Source organism: Oryzias latipes, chromosome 6 (genome assembly GCF_053564925.1).
Source record: "Oryzias latipes strain Hd-rR chromosome 6, Olatipes_Hd-rR_3.1".
NCBI classification, from domain to species: Eukaryota; Metazoa; Chordata; class Actinopteri; order Beloniformes; family Adrianichthyidae; genus Oryzias; species Oryzias latipes.
The window spans coordinates 25254703-25272558 of NC_136242.1; the positions used below are offsets into that span (position 1 = coordinate 25254703).

Consider the following 17856-nt stretch of genomic DNA (forward strand, 5'->3'; position numbering starts at 1 on the left):
TTAGGGGCTTCAAAGTCATATTTTTGTTACGATATATATTTTTGTGCTGGTTTTATTCTTGAGTGAGGGTTTTCCACCATGAAATGTTGTTACAAATTCCGGGAGACACTTGTGTACAAAGTACGCATACGCATAATGCCGAGCTTTCAGTTTATGAGGAATTTTTTGTTGTGTGTGACCGCCATCTTGTGGACAAGCAATGAACTTACAGAGGTGCGTGAAAAAGGGAGTTTTGTACGGTAGAGGGGGCCATAACGCTGGTTTGCCGTGGCTTTATGTACCCCGGTACAGCTTGGTACACAGAAGGGAGAGCCAGTCCGCTTACAGCGTCTCCCTACGTTGACTCGGGCCAAAGTTATCCCGGAATAGGGACAGCACGCATGTGCCGTAAACCCGGATGTAGATATTTCTGTGCGCGTTCGGTCCTCGTTTCTCCCAAGTTGAGACACATTTAGTGCATTATAAATGTCCAACACGCACTCAGCTGGACTGAACCTCTGCGTGTTGTAGTGAGTGACCAGACAGTTTTATGAACATGTGACACCTGCGTGGATGAGGGTGTCGGTCCCGCACGAGGAGCTGCACCTTTGATATAACGCAGAAAAGGGAGAAAAAGTGGGTACAACACGTGCACGACTTTATGTTTTTCTTGTTTTATTCACGCATTGTAGATCAGAAAATAGTCTGGATTCTCTCGAAGTTGAAGTAGAGATCTTCTCTTCTCGCGTGCTTCTTTCTGAGGACCTTTAACTTAACACGCACGATGGACTTTCGCGGGAGAAGACACGAGAGAGGCAGCAACTGGACCGACCCGGAGATCGTTGAGCTGCTCCAGCTGTGGTCCGACGAGTCGGTCCAGGTGGAGCTGGAGAGCTCCCTGCGCAATCAGCGCGTGTTTGACCGCATCGCGCACATTTTGCGCGAAAAGGGCATTTACCGCACAGGCGACCAGTGCAGGGAGAAGATCAAAAAGATGAAGCTGGAGTACCGGCGCATCAAGGACAACCACAAAATGAGGACCTGGAAGTTCTATGACGTGATGGACAGGGTCCTGGCGAACCGGCCGGCCATCACCTACTCCTCCCTGGGTGGAGCTGTCATAGCCCAGCAGGTGTTTCAGAGCTCAGGGGGGTCTGAGGCCTTCATGCAGGGGGGAGCTCCAGCCAGCTCTTTTGGGCCCGCCTCAGCAGGTGGGTTTTTATTCGGCCAGCCCCCCAAAACTGGAGATCCGCTGGATATTAAGTGTGAAGATGCTGAGGAGAGTTTGCTGAACTCAGGTGGTGCACCCCCAGAGATGTACTACGCCTCTGGGGAGGAGCAGGAAACTGATGGACAGTGTTTGTTGGAACCAGAGTACACCATGGGTCAGCCTGAGAGCTCGGCCAACACAAGAGCCTCACCCTCAGGTGGTTACACTCAATACTCATTTATGTTGATGTCGCAACATGATACACGGTTTTGTGTAATATATTCATTTGTTTTTATATTTGCAGGTTTCAGTGACCCGAACCTTGGAGGCTCTGCAGCAGCTGGAGGTGCAGGTGTGATGCAAAACACTCCAGAGGAGCCAGATAAGGATATTTCCCACGCTGCTCACTCCACGAGGCACAGGAAGCGCAGACGGGGCGGCAAAGCATCATGGGTCCACGGGAGCAGCCGACTGGGCGGTCAGGGGAGCTTGGATAAAGTGCTCACCAGCTTCTTGAGCTGGCAGCAGTCTGCAGAGGAGCGCCTGCTCTCCCTGGAGGAGGCGAGGCTGGAGCGAGAGTTCCAGGCCGAGGAGCGCAGGGAGCAGCGGGAGGAGAGGAGGGCGGAACAGGAGCGGCAGCATGAGCTCAGACTGTTCAGCATGCTCACGGGGGCACTGCTCTCCGTCCGGCCGGCCGCTCCTGCCGGAGCATCCCCCGCAGACCCCTCCCCGTCATCTTCTGTCGCCCCCTCCGCGTCGTCCTCTCTATCGCAGTCACTCGCCGACGCCCTGCCCACCAGGAAGACGGAAAAGTCACCACCCACATCTGTCACCACCTCCAAAATGTCACCCAGCGTCTTAGCAGCAGTGGAAGCTACAGCTCCTCGTGGGCCTAGTGTCTACTTGTCCAACCGTGGTAACAGCATCCTGCAGCACCAGGGCATTCTGCAGGAGGGTTTTGCCCAGTATGGAATGAACAAACACCACGACTCCCACAACCCCGATGTAAGTCAGTGTAAAATATCAATCTCAGTAGTTAAAAGAAAAGAAAAATCTGTACAAGCTATTCACTAGCTCCTTCTCCTTTACCCAGGGTATCCTCAACTTGGGCACCAGTGAGAACAAACTCTGCTTTGATCTCCTCCACACACGCGTAAGATAAATCTCACAGTCGCATGGGGGGCAGAACAGCCAACAGCTGTGGAAATTCTTTAAAAATTAATACGCATCGAGCAGACTTATTCCTGTGCAATAAAACATGTGTAAGCATTCAGATGACAAGACGCCATAATGAAGTTACATGCCAGTAAAAGACAAATAGGGAGAAACAGGTTGCATGACTTTAAGAGGAAGCCTCTCCGCTTTATTTACAGCCGAAGCCATACATCATTTTCTGTGGTTGCCTCTGTGCACAGAGCTTCAGCCTCGCAGAACAATTGTTCGGTGGTATGTGAGGACAAGCAATTAAAGCCTCAGTGATTTATGACACAGAGCGACACACAAACTTGTGTCCATCACAAACAGGACACACAAAAAACATTCAGACCAACATTTGTGGATGAAAAAACAGGGATCGCACTATTTTAAATCATTTGTAACGCGCAGCAGATTAAACATCTCTGCAACATAAAATGAAACTGTTTTTCTTGAAAATATTTCTGTTCTTTTTTTTATGCTTCTGCAGTTGACCAAGCCTGACATGCTCCATGTTGACCCCTCCATGTTGCAGTATCCGGATTGGACAGGACACGCTTTGTGAGACATTTCAAATGCCATTTATTTTATTTATTAGCGATGTAATCGATAAATTGGTTTATTTTCCTACGATCCAACCAGATCGATCTGTCTGAGGCAAGTTCTCAATCCAATCGACATCCACCATTAACCAATTGCTTCAAAATGAAATAACTTGATTATAATCAATACTGGAAAATACCATCTGGATGGAGGTTTATTTTGAATTGAATTGAATGAATTTATTGAGTAAGGACAGATATAAAAACATAGACAGCAGTTCCATGTCCATATCACTATGCTTTTAGCATTTGCCCTTAGCTGGGCTTTTTTGGTTTTACACATTACAAAAATATGTAAAATGTAGATTAAAGAAGCAGTCCTTGTTAAAAATACATCAAAAGGATAAAAAAGACAGTTTTACCAGTTAAAACACCAGTTAAAACCTATGTGCTGCGCTGCTGCTGAGACACCAACGCTTTGCTTTTATACCCACTAAAACTGCTCACAGACTTCAACTTTCACCAAGGAGGTAGAAAGAGAAAAACTATTTTTGCAGGAAGGGCTCTTACAAGGGCGGCAAGTGGCTCAGGCGGTAGAGCAGGTCGTCCAGAAACCGAAAGGGTTGGCGGTTCGATCTCCGCTCTCCTCAGCCAGCTGTTGTCTCCCAAGTTTGTCGGCTTGTCTGCAGCTCACCGCTCCCCCAGGGGATGGGTCAAATGCGGAGAACAATTACCCCATTGTGGCATAAATAAAGTAAACTTTATTTCCACTGGAGACAACTCTGACGTATAAACGACCAAGCGGAAAAACACAGCGGACAACCCTTTACAGTCCAACGTGTGGAAGCTAAAATGGGAATGGATTTGCCATTCATTCTTGTTTGTTTGTACACATAATTTACTCTTGATTATCTTTCAAGAAATAGAACAAATCGGGAAAACTTCACCTGCACTGTTCAGTACCAGGTATTTAGCTCTGAGTCACACTGGTTGAAGTTCATGGATTGATTTTAGGTCAGTGAATCGGATCGTTCAAGATGAATCGATATCAACTATGAATCGTACCGTCAGCCACCAACTATAGTGTAAATCAAATTGTTGTTAAAATGAACGGTTACCCCCTTATTTTCTTTTGTCAAGTTGTAACAGCTGTGTGTTTTTAAAGTGAAGGGAAAAGCTTTTTCTCACTTCTTTCTTTCCTTCAGCCTGAGAGACGAGGTGGCAAAGTTCCTCACTCATTACTGCTGTTCTCCAAAGCCACTGAAAGCCGACAATGTGAGCACTATTATTACAGCTCATTTTTATGTTTTCAAAGATTTCTAAAATAAACAGGAAAAATTTAGGAGAGTTGTTTTTAAATAAAACTTGTGTAAATAGTGTTTTTGTAAGTTAAAAGTACCAAAGCATGTTAACAAAATGGAAACTTTTAGTCATAATTTAGGGGGGAAATATGATCTATCACAACGGTTAAAGGAGATGTTTGTCTAAAGTGTGGATTCAGTAGTTTAAGCTTTCACATATCGTCGATGAAACCGTGTGTGTGTGTGTGTGTGTGTGTGTGTGTTCATGTTCAGGTTGTGGTGATGAATGGCTGTGGTTCCCTCTTTTCATGCATCGCTGCAGTAATTTGTGATCCCGAAGGTAAGCCAGCAAATGCGTCGCCATGTTTCACATGAACAATGCACACGTGATCTCCAATGAAAAATGTGTGTTTAACAGAGAGCGCAGAGTTTCTTGTTTCTATTGGACGCTCCACTGACTAGCAAAAAAAACCAACAACAATACAATGACATTTGTGGACTTTGGTGGCAAAGATTCCTAATGTTTCCATGTTTTCTTTACATGTTAGTGTTAGACTCAATCAGATGAAAGTTGTGTTTCTGGTATTTTTTATCATGTTCTTGTGGCATTTTTATGATGATGCAAAGAAAATTAAGCTCAAATGTGCATTTATGAGTATTTCTTTATTCAAATCGTTGTTAATCAAGAGCAGAGAAAAAAATTGATGTCTGAAAAAGATCGTATTTGTTACGTAGAAGCTGCAGTCGGCGGGCCACAAGCTCTCTGCTCTGCTTAATTCTGATGCATCCTCTTGTAGACAAATAGATCCAAATTCGTCTCAGTTTTCCTCCTCCGAGCTGGTATTTGGCTCAAACTGTGCGGCTGGAAAGCTCCAATTTTGCTAGACATTTTTGTTGCATCCCTGATATTAGGTTGGGGGTGTGAGGGGCTGTAAGCTAGCGGGAGAGAGTGGAAACAGAGAGCTCTCAGCAACGAGGAGGGTTGCGGTGTTGCTCATGTTTTTTTGATTTGGGCTAAAAACAGCATAATCATACTTAAAAAACCACTGAAAACACTTATACAATAGCTCAAAAGATTAACAATAATGGGACTATAAATGTTGCATTTTGCTTTTACTAAGAAAAATTAAATTTAATAATTTTTCATGTTGATTACATCTCATACATCACATGTCATTTCTGGACCATAACTTTAATCGTACATGTTCATTTTTAGTGAAGAATCTCTTGTGTATTACTGATTTAAACTATTTTAGATGGTAAATAACTATTATTAATAACATAGTTTACACTAGTTGTAGTATTTAATTTTTATTTAATTTAGTAATTTTTGTTTAAATACATTTATAAACCATAACATTTCTTGCAAATGTATCAGAGTTGGTTTAAAGCCGTCATAGAGTTAGCTCTATATAGAGCTAGTAGCAAATTCTAAATATATATACTTTCAACGGAAAAAAAGATCAAAAAACCTCAAAACGTGCTAGAAAAATGTCTGTCAAAACTGTTCTCTTCTGTTTGCCTGTTGCAGACGCCGTTCTCATCCCCACTCCTTTCTATGGCGTGATCACTGAAGATCTGCATCTCTACAGCAACGTAAAACTCTTCCACGTTCCCCTCGACTGTGAGGTGGGAGGCCTCATTTCATATGCAATAATAGTTTTCTTTTTTCAATCCCCTGCACATTCTGTTTTATTCATCAAATGTGACGGTGCGTTCTGTTCCCTTGTGTGGTTATTTTTTTTTTATTTTGCTTTCTATCCACAGGCTGATGGTAAAGACAGCCGACCCTTTCACCTTACCGTTGAGAGACTAGAAGAAGCCCTGAAAAGTGCAAAGCAGCAGGTGAGACAAAGACATTTGTTCTTGTATTAATGAAAGCATTGATGTTTCATTTCTTCTTGAAATGTTTTGTTTTCATTCATAGAGTCCCAAAGATATAGGAGCGTGTTTAATATTATCTTCTCTTTTTATGACACACCTTTCCATTTCTTTAAGGGGGTGATCATTCGAGCCATTATACTAATGAACCCCCATAATCCTCTGGCTGATGTCTACACAATAAAGGAAATGGTCGCCTTTCTGAATTTTGCTAAAAGGTATGTTTGGCCCGATACCAATTTTCTCTGGAATTTTCTTTACACGTCCTTGTGGCATTTTTCTGATGTTGGAGGACATATACAAGAAAATGAAGCTTAAAATTGCATTGCTGAGTATTTCTTTATTCAATTCGTTGCGAATCAGGAGCAGATTCAAAAATGCTGTTAGAAGAGGCGACAGTGGCTCAGGTGGTTGAGCGGGTCGTCCAATGATCGAAGGGTTGGCGGTTCGATCCCCGCTCCCACCAGCCAAAATGTCGTTGTGTCCTTGGGCAAGACACTTCACCCTCCTTGCCTCCAGTGTGGCTCCACTGGTGTGTGGATGTGTATGAATGATCCCGGTGATGGTCAGAGGGGCCGTAGGCGCGAAATGGCAGCCACGCCTCTGTCAGTCTGCCCCAGGGCAGCTGTGGCTACATCAGTAGCTTACCATCACCAAGTATGAATGAGGAGTCAATGAATAATGGACATAATGTAAGCGCTTTGGGTGTCTTGAAAAGCGCAGATAAATCCAATCCATTATTATTATAACAGTTACTACAGCAAGCTGTGCCCCTGAAAACAACAGATTTTATTTTTATTTTGGCAAGAAATGGCATAATCATAATTAAAAGATGGCTGGGAATGAAAATAGATCAAAAGATGACCGAAATTGGTCTTTAAAGCCTTTCTTTCCTTTTTTTTTAGGTAGTAGCCGTGTCCCATGTGTTGACTATCAAAATGTGTCACATCGTGGCATCAGCACTCTTAACTAGCTGCATGTTGTTAATAGCAGCCATGTGTCAAAGTCTCCTCCTGCGTCATCTGCTTTCGTCTGAATGATCCTGCCAGAGTAATTCCCTCAGCAGAGCCTTTAACGCACAGAGTTGTTGTGATCATAAATCTCAGGGCTTTTACGCTGACAGTGGACTCTCAAGGAACCAGCGTTCATTCATGTTGCATTTGTGTCATACACAATAACCCACGATGTAAAGCTAAAGCACGCTGCGTTACTTTGTAGATTTTTTTTTTCTCAGGCTGTTCTTTCTCTCGTTTCTCGAACCAGAAATGAGCTCCACGCCATCGTGGATGAGGTGTACATGCTGACGGTGTTTGATGAATCTGTCACCTTTCACAGTGTCCTCAGTATAGACAGGTACTGCAGGATTGCTGTATTAGACCTGTAATCATCAGTATTGTGTCCGAGGACGTCCTCTTATCTCCTGTGTGCTTTTATTTAAGGCTGCCTGACCCGCAGAGGACACATGTAATGTGGGGGTTGAGCAAGGTACGTGATTTTGCACTGTGTGAGAGACGTTTGTTATTATCCTGACAGCACATACACATTCTTTCTTTGTTGTTCAGGTGATATTTGCGTTTAAAAGTCTTTGGCTTTTACCACAAAGCTTTGAAACGTTTCTGAAAGTTGCAAAAAAGAAACAAAAAATTACGATTTTAATTTGTTTCTGGATACGACTTTCTGCCAAAATAAATAAACAAGTGTTTTTGTCTTCATGATTCAATGCTCAATACAATATTTTTTTTTAAAGAAAATAACAATTATGCATTGTAAAACAATATGGTATAATCATTTAAAGTTGACCTGGTTATTTAATGATACATATACATTTTCCGTGTCATTTTTTTGGGATCAAATTAATATTATTTAGAACTCTTTAACAATTTACAGTTAGGCAGCACATTAATTCAAAACAAAGAATAGGCTAGTGTCAATTCACATTCAGTATTCAAGTTATTGTATTGAAATATATGCAGATTAGATGTCAATTAGAGATTTTTCTTCGTAAAAAAATCTTTGGATTAATAATTTATCATCAATTACAAATAAATTGGGTTAAGACTGTGTTAAGAGCATTACCAACAAGTTTTGCATTAGGCTATATTTGACTGTTGTATGACTGATTGTTCCGTCTGATTAATTTCTGAGGTGTTGAAAATGTATTCTAGTGATAATTTACTGCCACTTCTTGTAAGGTATGTTTGACTCTGAACATGTTTGTAGTTTTTGCATAAGAAGTGCTTTTTAATAAAAAATAAATAAAAAAAAGGGATTTGATTTGTCTGAAGCTGAAGCAGCAGAGGACAATCTGGAGGAGAAGAAGTTTTCATACACAGCTCACAAAATAATATATAAAATTTTAAAAAGTGCACAGTATTCTAGGGGTAAAACAATAAAACTGTGTCTGTGAGGACACAAGAAAGGTGTGAATGCAAAATTTGAAACAAAAAAAATCCCTGAGAGCTTCAGAAGGACTGCTCGCTATTCATTTTTTTCTTATGTAGCCGTGAAAATTTAAATTTAACCTTAATCAATAGGAAATAGTAGAAATTCTTTAAATACAAAAACATATCATTAAAAGAATGAAAAGGATTTGTAAGTCTGGTAAAAAGCGTGTAAAACTGTCAGAAAAAAACGTCAGTCTGGGTAAATTTCAGCAAAGTGAGAACAGCTGGTTGGATGTATGTTTCTTTCAGAGACCTTGGGAAAAATTGCACCAACAACTGTTGTGCCACTAAACATTGTGGCCACATGGGGTTGAGTGTACCTTGGTAAACATTGTTACCAAACGCAGTGTGTTCTTGCATGCTGAAATGACTCAGGAGGGAAGCCTTGTGTTAGTTTTTCTACAGAAACAGACCTGGCTTCTCCAGACAAAAGCTCACCTCAGATGTATAGGAAAACAGGGGGCACATTTTTTGGTGGTCACAATCCAGTTTGCTTTGAAGAAAAAAAACACACTCTGGGCTATATGTAGCCTTGGGACAAAAGATGATAAAGCTCATCTGTGATGTTATCAATAACAGGTGTATCCAGAAGACTCTTTACCCTCTGAAGGTTTGTGTTTATTTCAGAAAAACAGCGCTATGTCTGTGTGGTGTCTTGGTCACAGTGGTCCTGCTTAAACCCATTCTGGTTCTTATGAAAGATGTATTCTGTGCTATTAGGAGGAGAATGAGACAAGAGCTTTAAACAGACGAGCGGCTCAGATCTTAGGTAGAACACAAAAGGAGAGTGGTTTCGCACAATTGCAGAAATATTAGTCTCTGTTTAAAGTGTTGGCACGTGGGAAGAATAATAAGTGCTGCTGGCATCAGATTTTACAATTGTTGGAGTATTGTAACACAATGTAGTCATTTAATAAACACTAAAAAAGTCCACATCATTTGGACCCTTTTTTTTTTTTTCTAAATGTATGAAATGAAGAGACGATTCATTTGGGAGGGTTTGTTGTCTTGTGGTTTGTTCCTGTCTAGGACTTTGCAATGGCGGGATTCAGAATTGGCACTCTGTACACTGAGAACACGGACCTTGTGCAGGCTTTGGCCCAATTAGGCGCCTTTCACTGCATTCCCGGAACCACACAGTATCAAGTTGCACAGCTGCTCCAGGACAGAGGTACAAACCTTAATGACAATAATGCACTTGGGTTTTGGTTATCATATTAACCAAAAACACAGTTTTAATCATTTGGATGCCAGTATGTTTACGTTAAAAGTGTAAGAAAGATTTGATATTTAATTTCATCTCACCAGGCTTAGTATGATCCAACTGAAACCTTTTTTTTATTGTTAGATGGTTATTAGCAAATTTAAAAAAGGATATTTATATATTTTTTATTTTTTTAGCTTTTGGTTGTTTTTTTGGTAACACACAAATCATTTATTGAACTTTGACAAAAATGAAATGGAGGCTTGAACTGAATCCTGTGGAAAGTGAATCATTGCATTCCAGGACATACTTCCCAGCTTTTGCCTTTGCATTTCTATTAGAGTGGATCAGCAAGGAGTTTTTGCCTAAAAACAGACAAAGGCTTAAAGCTGCTCACACCTACCTGACTGGAGAGCTGTCCAGCATGGGCATCCCCTTTCTGGACAGTTCTGCTGCACTGTATGTCTGGGCTGATTTCAGAAAGGTAACACTGGCTTTAAAAAATACCTAATACAGACAGTTTTTCTATTTGTTTCCTAGAAAGAGTCTGACTCTTGTCACATGTTGTTCTAGTACCTCAGGGAGTCGTCCTTTGAGGAGGAGCTGGCTCTGTGGAGGCGTTTCCTCAAACACAAAGTGCTTTTGAGCTGCGGCCAGGCGTTCTCCTGCTCCACACCCGGATGGTTCCGAATTGTCTTTGCAGCCCAGCAACATCACCTTCAGCTTGGTCAGTTTGTTGAGCATCAATCCCTCCACATAATACTCGGTTTGTTATACTCTTCATGCACAGCAACTTGAATATTGTCTACTAATCTTTGCTAGTAAGAAGAAAGTATTGATAGTTCTGTCTTTTTCTTCATTAGCCAAGGGGAGGAAAACCTTTGGGTTTGCATTGCTGCACGTAGCTAATGCCAGTCATCATTATGCAAGATTATACAGTTGATGGATTGAATAAATGAAATACACCTTACTTTCAACTTAACAAAATAAAAGCCTACTTTAAACCATATTTTAAACATATACATAGTAATAAGTTGCATGTTTCTGTAGCAACCTCCCTTGTTAATAATCACGGAGGACACTCAGGTTTTCAAGTCAAATTCATCCATTCACACACATTTATACTGCTATTTTTCTGTATCAACTCAAACGAGTCTTGTCTTGCCTGAGTGCTCTTCAGCTTGTGTGCTGTGGAGGGTCAGAGACTCAGATCTCGACCTTTCAACATAATTCCTCTTTTTCTGCACAAACCAGTTCAGTTTTCGTTTCACTCACTGAGATATCTAGCCTCACATTGATTCTGTGAAAGCAAAAGCCTCTGTCTGCAGTTCTTTTTAGCATTTTTTAATGATTACAAATGGAGTGGAAAACACTCGAGGTTCAAATACCTTATGAGGCAGTTAGGTAAGAGGTCTTTTACCTCTTTTTGTGTAGTTTAAACTTAACTGTCAGTTTACCTCTTACCCTCATTTGTCTTTGTTTAAAGCAACATCCTCACTAGGATTCATTAAGGATTATCAGATCAGTTGTCCATATTTACATTCTACTTGAAACAGCAGATTAGGAATAAACGTGGCTTAAGGTGATTAAATGTGAAACTAAGATTGGCTGTGACTCAAGAGGCAAAGCAGTTTCAGTGCTGTGACAATGTGAAAGCAGATGAAATGATCAAGAATATAAAAACTGAAGTTCACCGTTGATACATGTGATATATGTTGTTTCTGTTTTTGCTGTTGTCGGCCTTCTGCTTTTTATTTTTTGTTGATTTAAATCGTCTTTTTACTTAGAGACCATCAACCTGTCTATACAGACTAAAGATGGAAATACCTACAAGGATATAATGTTATATATCTACGTTTTGAAATATTATAATAATACATGCTGCCTCTGTCTTAAGTAAACAAACAAACAAACAAACAAACAAACAAAAGCCCCACTACATTTCAAGCAAAAAAAAAAACTAGTTTGAAATCAAAAGTAAACACCAGACAATACTGTATAAGACAGTCAGCAGTGTGTGGTACTAGTATTTATTTTTTACAAGGAGCAACATGTTAAATGCAGAAATGGGCAACAGTAACTTGGAGTGTGCAACAATGAATCAATAAGATGTAAAGATCCTGCATCCATTCGCAGAATAGATCCATGTGCGTCTTTGTTTTCCTCGTCTGAGCTGGTATCTGGCTCAAAACTGCACGGCTGGAAAGCTCTCAGATATCACTCGCCATTTTTGTTTAACGGTGTGACGGACTGTTAACTAGCGGGACAGATTGTAAAGAGATGGGCGATGGGAAGTGGGGGCGGGTTTACTCCAAGGCAAAGGTACCGACACAACTTAAAGACAAATTTTGAATGAACTACTGCCGCTCTGCAGAAACTATGTCTTAGAAAACAACACAATAGTATTGATTTTTGGCTAAAAATTGCATAATCATATTAAATGAACAACATCGATCAAATGATGATCTTAGTGGGACTTTCACACCACTATTATCTTTAGTTTTATAGATGTAAGTTACTTCAGGACTCCTGGATTACAGATCTAATCAATAACTATTGAATGAAATATTTCAAAAAGATTTCCTTTTTTCTTGTCTGTCAAATTCAGAGTAAAAAAGCACCTTGCTGATTCCTTTGAATTATTTTTTTCAACACTCTCTTTTTAAACTAAATGATCGTTTAAGGAGGGTTAAAGTAATTGCCACACATGATTCATGTTCTTATTTTAGTTTTCTACCTAAAATTCAGTTTGCATCGCTAACACTTTGTGTTATTTTAGGAGTAAAGCGTTTTCTGGAGGCTTTGAAAGAAACCCAAGAAGGAAGGGCCGATCCTGATACACACTCCTTCAATGGAGCTCTGGAGGAGAGCCGAAAATCAGTCAAATCAGACATCGCGGACTCAGACAATGCCTCAGTTGTTAATTCAGCATCATCACCGCAAAGCAAGTCATCAGAGCAGCTGAAGGAGAAGGAGAGCCCCGCTCCTGACACGGACTTACTCGCCTCTGAGGAGTTTGTTTTGCTCGACTGCCAAGCTTCTAAGCCCACAGAGAGTCTTGCCTCTCTCATTGGCACCCTTAGACATCAGATTCGATCCTCTGATTGGCTGGAGAAAAACACTCCAGAGCTGTCTGCTGGGGAGGACCCAGAGATTCTTGATGTGTTCAAAGCCTTGCTGCAAAGAGCCAAAAAGTAAGCTGAAGGTAAACAAGCATGAAAGCACCTGCCAGAACTTGAAGAGGCAGTACTTAAGCATCCGTCTCGCTGCCTGCGCTTATTCTGAGGAGCACGGCAAAAAAAATCGAATCAAAGGTGAAGTCAGTTAATGCTGTTTTTTGAGGAGCGTATCAGCAGAGAAGTTTTAAAAAATGACATTACAAGTGAAGATGAGATAAGATTGTCCTTGTGCCTCTGAAAGCCTTAATGTGAAGCTGGAAAGAAATGCTTTTGTTTTTTAAAAAATGTGCATCAACCCACTTCTATTCAAAGTGAATGCCAAAGTTAATTGAAGATCAGTCAAGTCTTTATTTTGCTTAATCTACTTTACAAGCAATGTATTTGTATCTGTGAATAAAGAAAATGATTATACAGAAGCCATGCTTTTAGAACATTTGTTTTAAGATTTCAAATGCAAATTTGTAATTTTGTGTCGGAAAGATCCCGTGTTTAGTGATAACTTTCACTTGGGTGGGCTGTTTTGTTGCAACAGGGGAAATTTCGGGGGTGGTGTTAGAAACGGGACATGTCAGAGGTTGATGACGTTCTCAGCCACAACCCGTTGTTGCCCACTGTAAAAAAAAACAAAAAACAGAGTGGGATTTCCTTAAACGCTGTGTGATGAACAGTATATTTACCCATTTCCACATACAGCCTCTACGCCAGCAAACCCATTCACGTGTTTCATGCGTTCATATCTGTATCTCCAACTTCCCTTTAATGTCCCATTCTTCTTTGTCAGTTCTCTAAAGAGAAAATTGTGTTTATGCAAATGCTGGACTGCAGTTGCCGACGCTACTTTCGCTTTCCACTATGAGGGGGCTTGGTAACTCAGCGGAGAGTTCAAGGGGAAATTTCATCACTTGCAGGGGTAGTTTCCACGGAGGGAGAGGAGGAGTTACTCAGAGGAAAGGTTTAATCTCTGAGCCCGTCTTTGATTATAAGCAGTTGGAGAAATATGCTGTACTGTATTTGTTTGTACAGTCGTGTTGCTACTGGATTGACTTCCTGGTGTCTCTTCTCACTTACCTGTAATCATCACAACTAAGGTAAGACATCTTGTCATGAATAGTAGAAGGATTTTTTCTGTGGTAACTCAACCTAAGTGTTGCTTTTTTCTCTCAGTTTGGCAGAAATGACGTTTTTGGAGCTCAGAAACTCCGCCAGTCGCTACAGGTTTGTTCAGTCCTGTTTGGGACTGGCAGGCTGCTTCTTTGTGTGCTACGCTGTGTCGACACCCTTCTGGCTGAAAAACAAAGGACTGTGGGCAAAGTCCATTAACAACAAAAGCGACCAGGCAAATAGTGAAAATGAAGCTGTCTTCAACGGTGAGCAAAAAGCTGCTTTTCCCTCTGTCACGTCCCTCTTTAGACAGCAAACGGGATTTACAATCTGTTGATAGCTGTCATTTTGGCTGATTAGAGGAAAGAATTGACTGACTGAAGTGTGTTAGGGAAGACTACACATACAATGAGGCACATGTGCTTCTGCTAGGATAAGTGGAAATCTGCCTAAAAAAGGATTTGTTGTACTCATCTGAATCTTTAGTTTTAGTTTAAATAAAATCTCCATGATATACAGCTTCAGAGCACAGGCGGACAAGTTTGAGCCTGCACAGGAATTCTTGTCTGTACAGCAGTTGGAGCGTTCGCTATTCCTTAAAGGCAAATGTGCTGCAACTTGTTTTTTTTTCTCTCAGATCCTCTTTTGGTTAAAGTATTTTCTGTCTATATTTAATTTGAAACCAAAAACTGTTCAAATACAGGTTTTAATACATACCCAGGAACACGATGATACTCTTTCGAATATAAGGTTAAAAATCGCATTCAAGAAAAAGAAAAAAATCTTATCAACCTGTCAGGAACTGGTGGTGTAGGACCCACAATGCAGGAGACCAGGCTTGGTGGCAAAAACATTCAACAAAAAACAAAAACAGGACAAAACCATGAGAGTACAAAAGCAGATGAGCTGTGAAAATCAGACGCTTAAATACACCGAGAGCAATCGACTGAAATGAAGACAGCTGTGAATCATGAGAAACCTGAAAGTAGTGGGACTGACAAAAATGGACAATTCAAAACACAACATGACCAAAATCATAACATAACTGACAAAAACAAAACTAAATTTCACAATCCTCACAGAACCAGAAAGGCTGGTTTCAGACTTTGACCTAGACTCTGTCAAGAAGAAGAATCCAGACTCAAAAGGAAAGCCAAAAAAAGGTTAATGATATGCAGAGGTAGATGGTTTCCAAACATTACTCAAGTAAAAATAAAGCATGTGTACAACCAATTAAAAAGAATTTAGACTATTGATAGTCTATCATTGCATGTTATACAGTATATTATAGGAGTAGTAGTTCCTGATGAAAGAAAAATTCACATAAGTAGAGGTAAAAATATCTGTATTGTAAGACTTCTCTTAATAATACCCAAAAATAAAAAAATAACTATATTATTTTTTCTAAAATTTACAAGGCAAATAAATGTAAACAAGTAAGAAATGTATTATTCTGACTACCCTTCCCTCTTTATATGATTTATTTTTGGAAAACTGAAACAAGATTAAATAAGCTTAAATATAATGTGAAGGACTTAGCACCAATCTGATGTGCAATTTAGTCATATTATGAGCTTTAATCTATACAACTGTTATAATAATTGCTACTTGTTAAAGTGTAACATTAATTAGAAAAAACAAGATTGATTTAATTCTAACTTTACATAAGTTATTATAAACCAAATCCCTCTTTGCACTGTTATCATAGCATACTGATGTTTCATTTACTCTATTTAAAGTCTCGTTAGCTCCGCCTCATGTTGTTAACGCATATTAAAGCTTTAAGTTGTTTATCATTAGTGCCATCTAGATTTAACAAATACATTTAATGAAGATGATTCTAGTTATCTGTTACTTTTACAGTAATTCATTTAGCTGTTGCCTATTTGGCTCTTTAGATCTATCTAATTAGCTAAATCTGAGAGAGATGGCCAGCATAAGAAATATGGGGGAGAAAAGAACTGACAGTCACCTAAAAACTGTAAAAGCGCGTAAAGGCTGCCACCTAAAGATGCAGGAAGCAGAGGTTAAAGAAAGAGCAGACATGTAATTAAAAATCCACTCACTAGTTGGAAAAAAAAAAAACCAAACCACCCCCAACAAGATCCAAATGTCAGATGTGAATAAAAAAAAATGTCTGCTGTATTTCACACAGAAAAACACATTTAAGAACAAATTAAGAAATTAAAGACCCTTTCAGATCATTTTTGATTTATTTTAAAAGTGTTCCCTTCGGTGTTTTAATTATGATGATGCTGTTTTTAGCCCAAAAAACCCCCAAAACTGTATTGTTTTCTAGGACTTAGTTTATGCAGTAGTTCAGTAGAAATCCGTCTCTAAGTTGTGGGAGGCGTTGTGGTGTGCATCAATCCCGCCCCCCCTTCCCCTCCCCGTTTCAGAGAGAAACAAGGAGCTTGTGACCCCCCCCCCAGCTTATTTTCTACATCACAAATGAGCTTTTTGGTCTGCTCCTGATTCTCAACGATTTGAATAAAAAATATTCAAAGATGCAATTTTGATGCCACAAGAACAGGTTAAAAACACAATTTTCACCAAACCGGGTCTTTTAACACTGACTCAAGAATTTTATTCTTTGAAAAGTGTAGTGAAAGTGTTTTTGTATCTGTTGTAGCTCTGGAAGCGGAGAGGGTATTTGGACTCATTTCCTGTCTGATGGCCTTGAGCACCGGTGCACTGTGTTTGGTGTTTGCCCTTTGCTGGACGTCTAAAACCCCCCTGTCCTACTCCAACACCCGCGCTCTCCTCCTTGCGGGCGAGGCCCTCTACCCCACCACCCTCCTGCTGCTCACCATGGGCTTCACAGGTACACAACAACAGCCGTGCTTTTTTTGAAATGTTAATGTATAAAATGAACCCACACTGACATAAAATACTTATTAAATGGTTTATTGAATATTACATATAATTAAGATGGGTTTGTACGGCATTAAAACTAGCACGTGCTCCAGTTTAATCTCCAAATAGCTTTTTTATTTTAGTAGTTCACGTCAAAGGCTGCTCCTACAGAGATGCTCTCATGAACTGTTCATTTACATACCCTGCAGAGCAGCAGTTTTTTTAAGAGCCTTTCTGTGGAATTGCAGCTCATTATCATACAAACTCTTTCAAGACGCTTCAGGCATGTAATAATTGAGCCTAATGACTTTTCCTCCACTGTTAGTAGCAGTGATCCTCGGTTTGACTTTTTGTTCCCATCTGTCTCCAGGTTTCTTCTTCCTCCTGAGCTGGTCATTTTTTACCCATCAGCACCGAGAGGAGATTCTGCAGGACTTTTCCGGCCTTGGCTCTTCATACTGGTTGGGGGCTTTAGGTTGGATATTGCTGCTGGTTGTGGAGCCAATTGTCTTTATCATCGAACAAGCCGTCGTGGAAAACACTTTACCTGACTTGGAGAAAAGTCTGGAGAGGGTGTGGGTTGAAAGATCAAAACGGCCTGTCAGTTTGGTTCAACAGCAAACCGGCCACAAAAGCAGCAATGCTCCAAAGAGATTTTTGTCAGAGCCTTGAACGTAACTCTTGAATAATGTCACAGAGACTTGTTTCTAAGCTGTACATCAGCAGGACTGAAGGCAGCTGCCTCCTGCAGGACTGATCCTCAGGATGGAACCAAAATAAAAGCACACTAAGGACCACCAGCCCTGGAGGACATGAAAACCTTTCCAGTTCACGGGGTTTTGGCTTGAGTTAGTCATGACCAGACTGGCAAAAAACAACAACTAAGAAATACACTTCACATTTCCCAAACATTAAACAAGTGTCTTTATGCTGCAGTTTACTTAGAATGTATGAAAGTGCTGTAA

The 17856-nt window shown here is 40.4% G+C and overlaps 2 protein-coding genes across 4 annotated transcripts; both read left to right on the forward strand.

Moving 5' to 3' along the window:
• The first annotated feature begins 169 nt into the window (after nucleotides 1-169).
• On the forward strand, nucleotides 170-13350 carry accs (1-aminocyclopropane-1-carboxylate synthase homolog (Arabidopsis)(non-functional)). Of its 3 annotated transcripts, XM_078948898.1 has the most exons (16): nucleotides 383-1190; nucleotides 1278-1406; nucleotides 1494-2194; nucleotides 2283-2342; nucleotides 2874-2944; nucleotides 4131-4200; nucleotides 4500-4566; nucleotides 5758-5855; nucleotides 5994-6071; nucleotides 6225-6325; nucleotides 7371-7460; nucleotides 7547-7592; nucleotides 9581-9722; nucleotides 10097-10239; nucleotides 10329-10521; nucleotides 12535-13350. In XM_078948898.1, exons 1-16 carry the CDS (start codon nucleotides 764-766, stop codon nucleotides 12951-12953), a joined length of 2835 nt encoding a protein of 944 aa, XP_078805024.1. In that variant the 5' UTR covers nucleotides 383-763; the 3' UTR covers nucleotides 12954-13350. The 3 variants fall into 3 exon arrangements, with proteins under 3 accessions (XP_004070146.1, XP_078805023.1, XP_078805024.1); XM_004070098.5 differs by having other exon boundaries at nucleotides 170-1406; nucleotides 10329-10482; XM_078948897.1 differs by having other exon boundaries at nucleotides 294-1406.
• A 411-nt stretch (nucleotides 13351-13761) lies between these two features.
• On the forward strand, nucleotides 13762-17856 carry si:ch211-256a21.4 (uncharacterized). Its single transcript, XM_004070099.4, has 4 exons — nucleotides 13762-14022; nucleotides 14099-14301; nucleotides 16668-16859; nucleotides 17262-17856. Exons 2-4 carry the CDS (start codon nucleotides 14109-14111, stop codon nucleotides 17561-17563), a joined length of 687 nt encoding a protein of 228 aa, XP_004070147.1. The 5' UTR covers nucleotides 13762-14022; nucleotides 14099-14108; the 3' UTR covers nucleotides 17564-17856.

What these genes read in the sequence shown, in the direction of transcription:
- accs (XM_078948897.1), top strand. Translation starts at nt 764, where the DNA reads ATGGACTTTCGCGGGAGAAGACACGAGAGAGGCAGCAACTGGACCGAC. An exon ending in CACAAGAGCCTCACCCTCAG is followed by an intron (nt 1,407 to 1,493) that starts GTGGTTACACTC and finishes TTATATTTGCAG; the next exon opens with GTTTCAGTGACCCGAACCTT. An exon ending in AGTAATTTGTGATCCCGAAG is followed by an intron (nt 4,567 to 5,757) that starts GTAAGCCAGCAA and finishes TGCCTGTTGCAG; the next exon opens with ACGCCGTTCTCATCCCCACT.
- si:ch211-256a21.4 (XM_004070099.4), top strand. Translation starts at nt 14,109, where the DNA reads ATGACGTTTTTGGAGCTCAGAAACTCCGCCAGTCGCTACAGGTTTGTT. An exon ending in AAATGAAGCTGTCTTCAACG is followed by an intron (nt 14,302 to 16,667) that starts GTGAGCAAAAAG and finishes TATCTGTTGTAG; the next exon opens with CTCTGGAAGCGGAGAGGGTA. An exon ending in GCTCACCATGGGCTTCACAG is followed by an intron (nt 16,860 to 17,261) that starts GTACACAACAAC and finishes ATCTGTCTCCAG; the next exon opens with GTTTCTTCTTCCTCCTGAGC.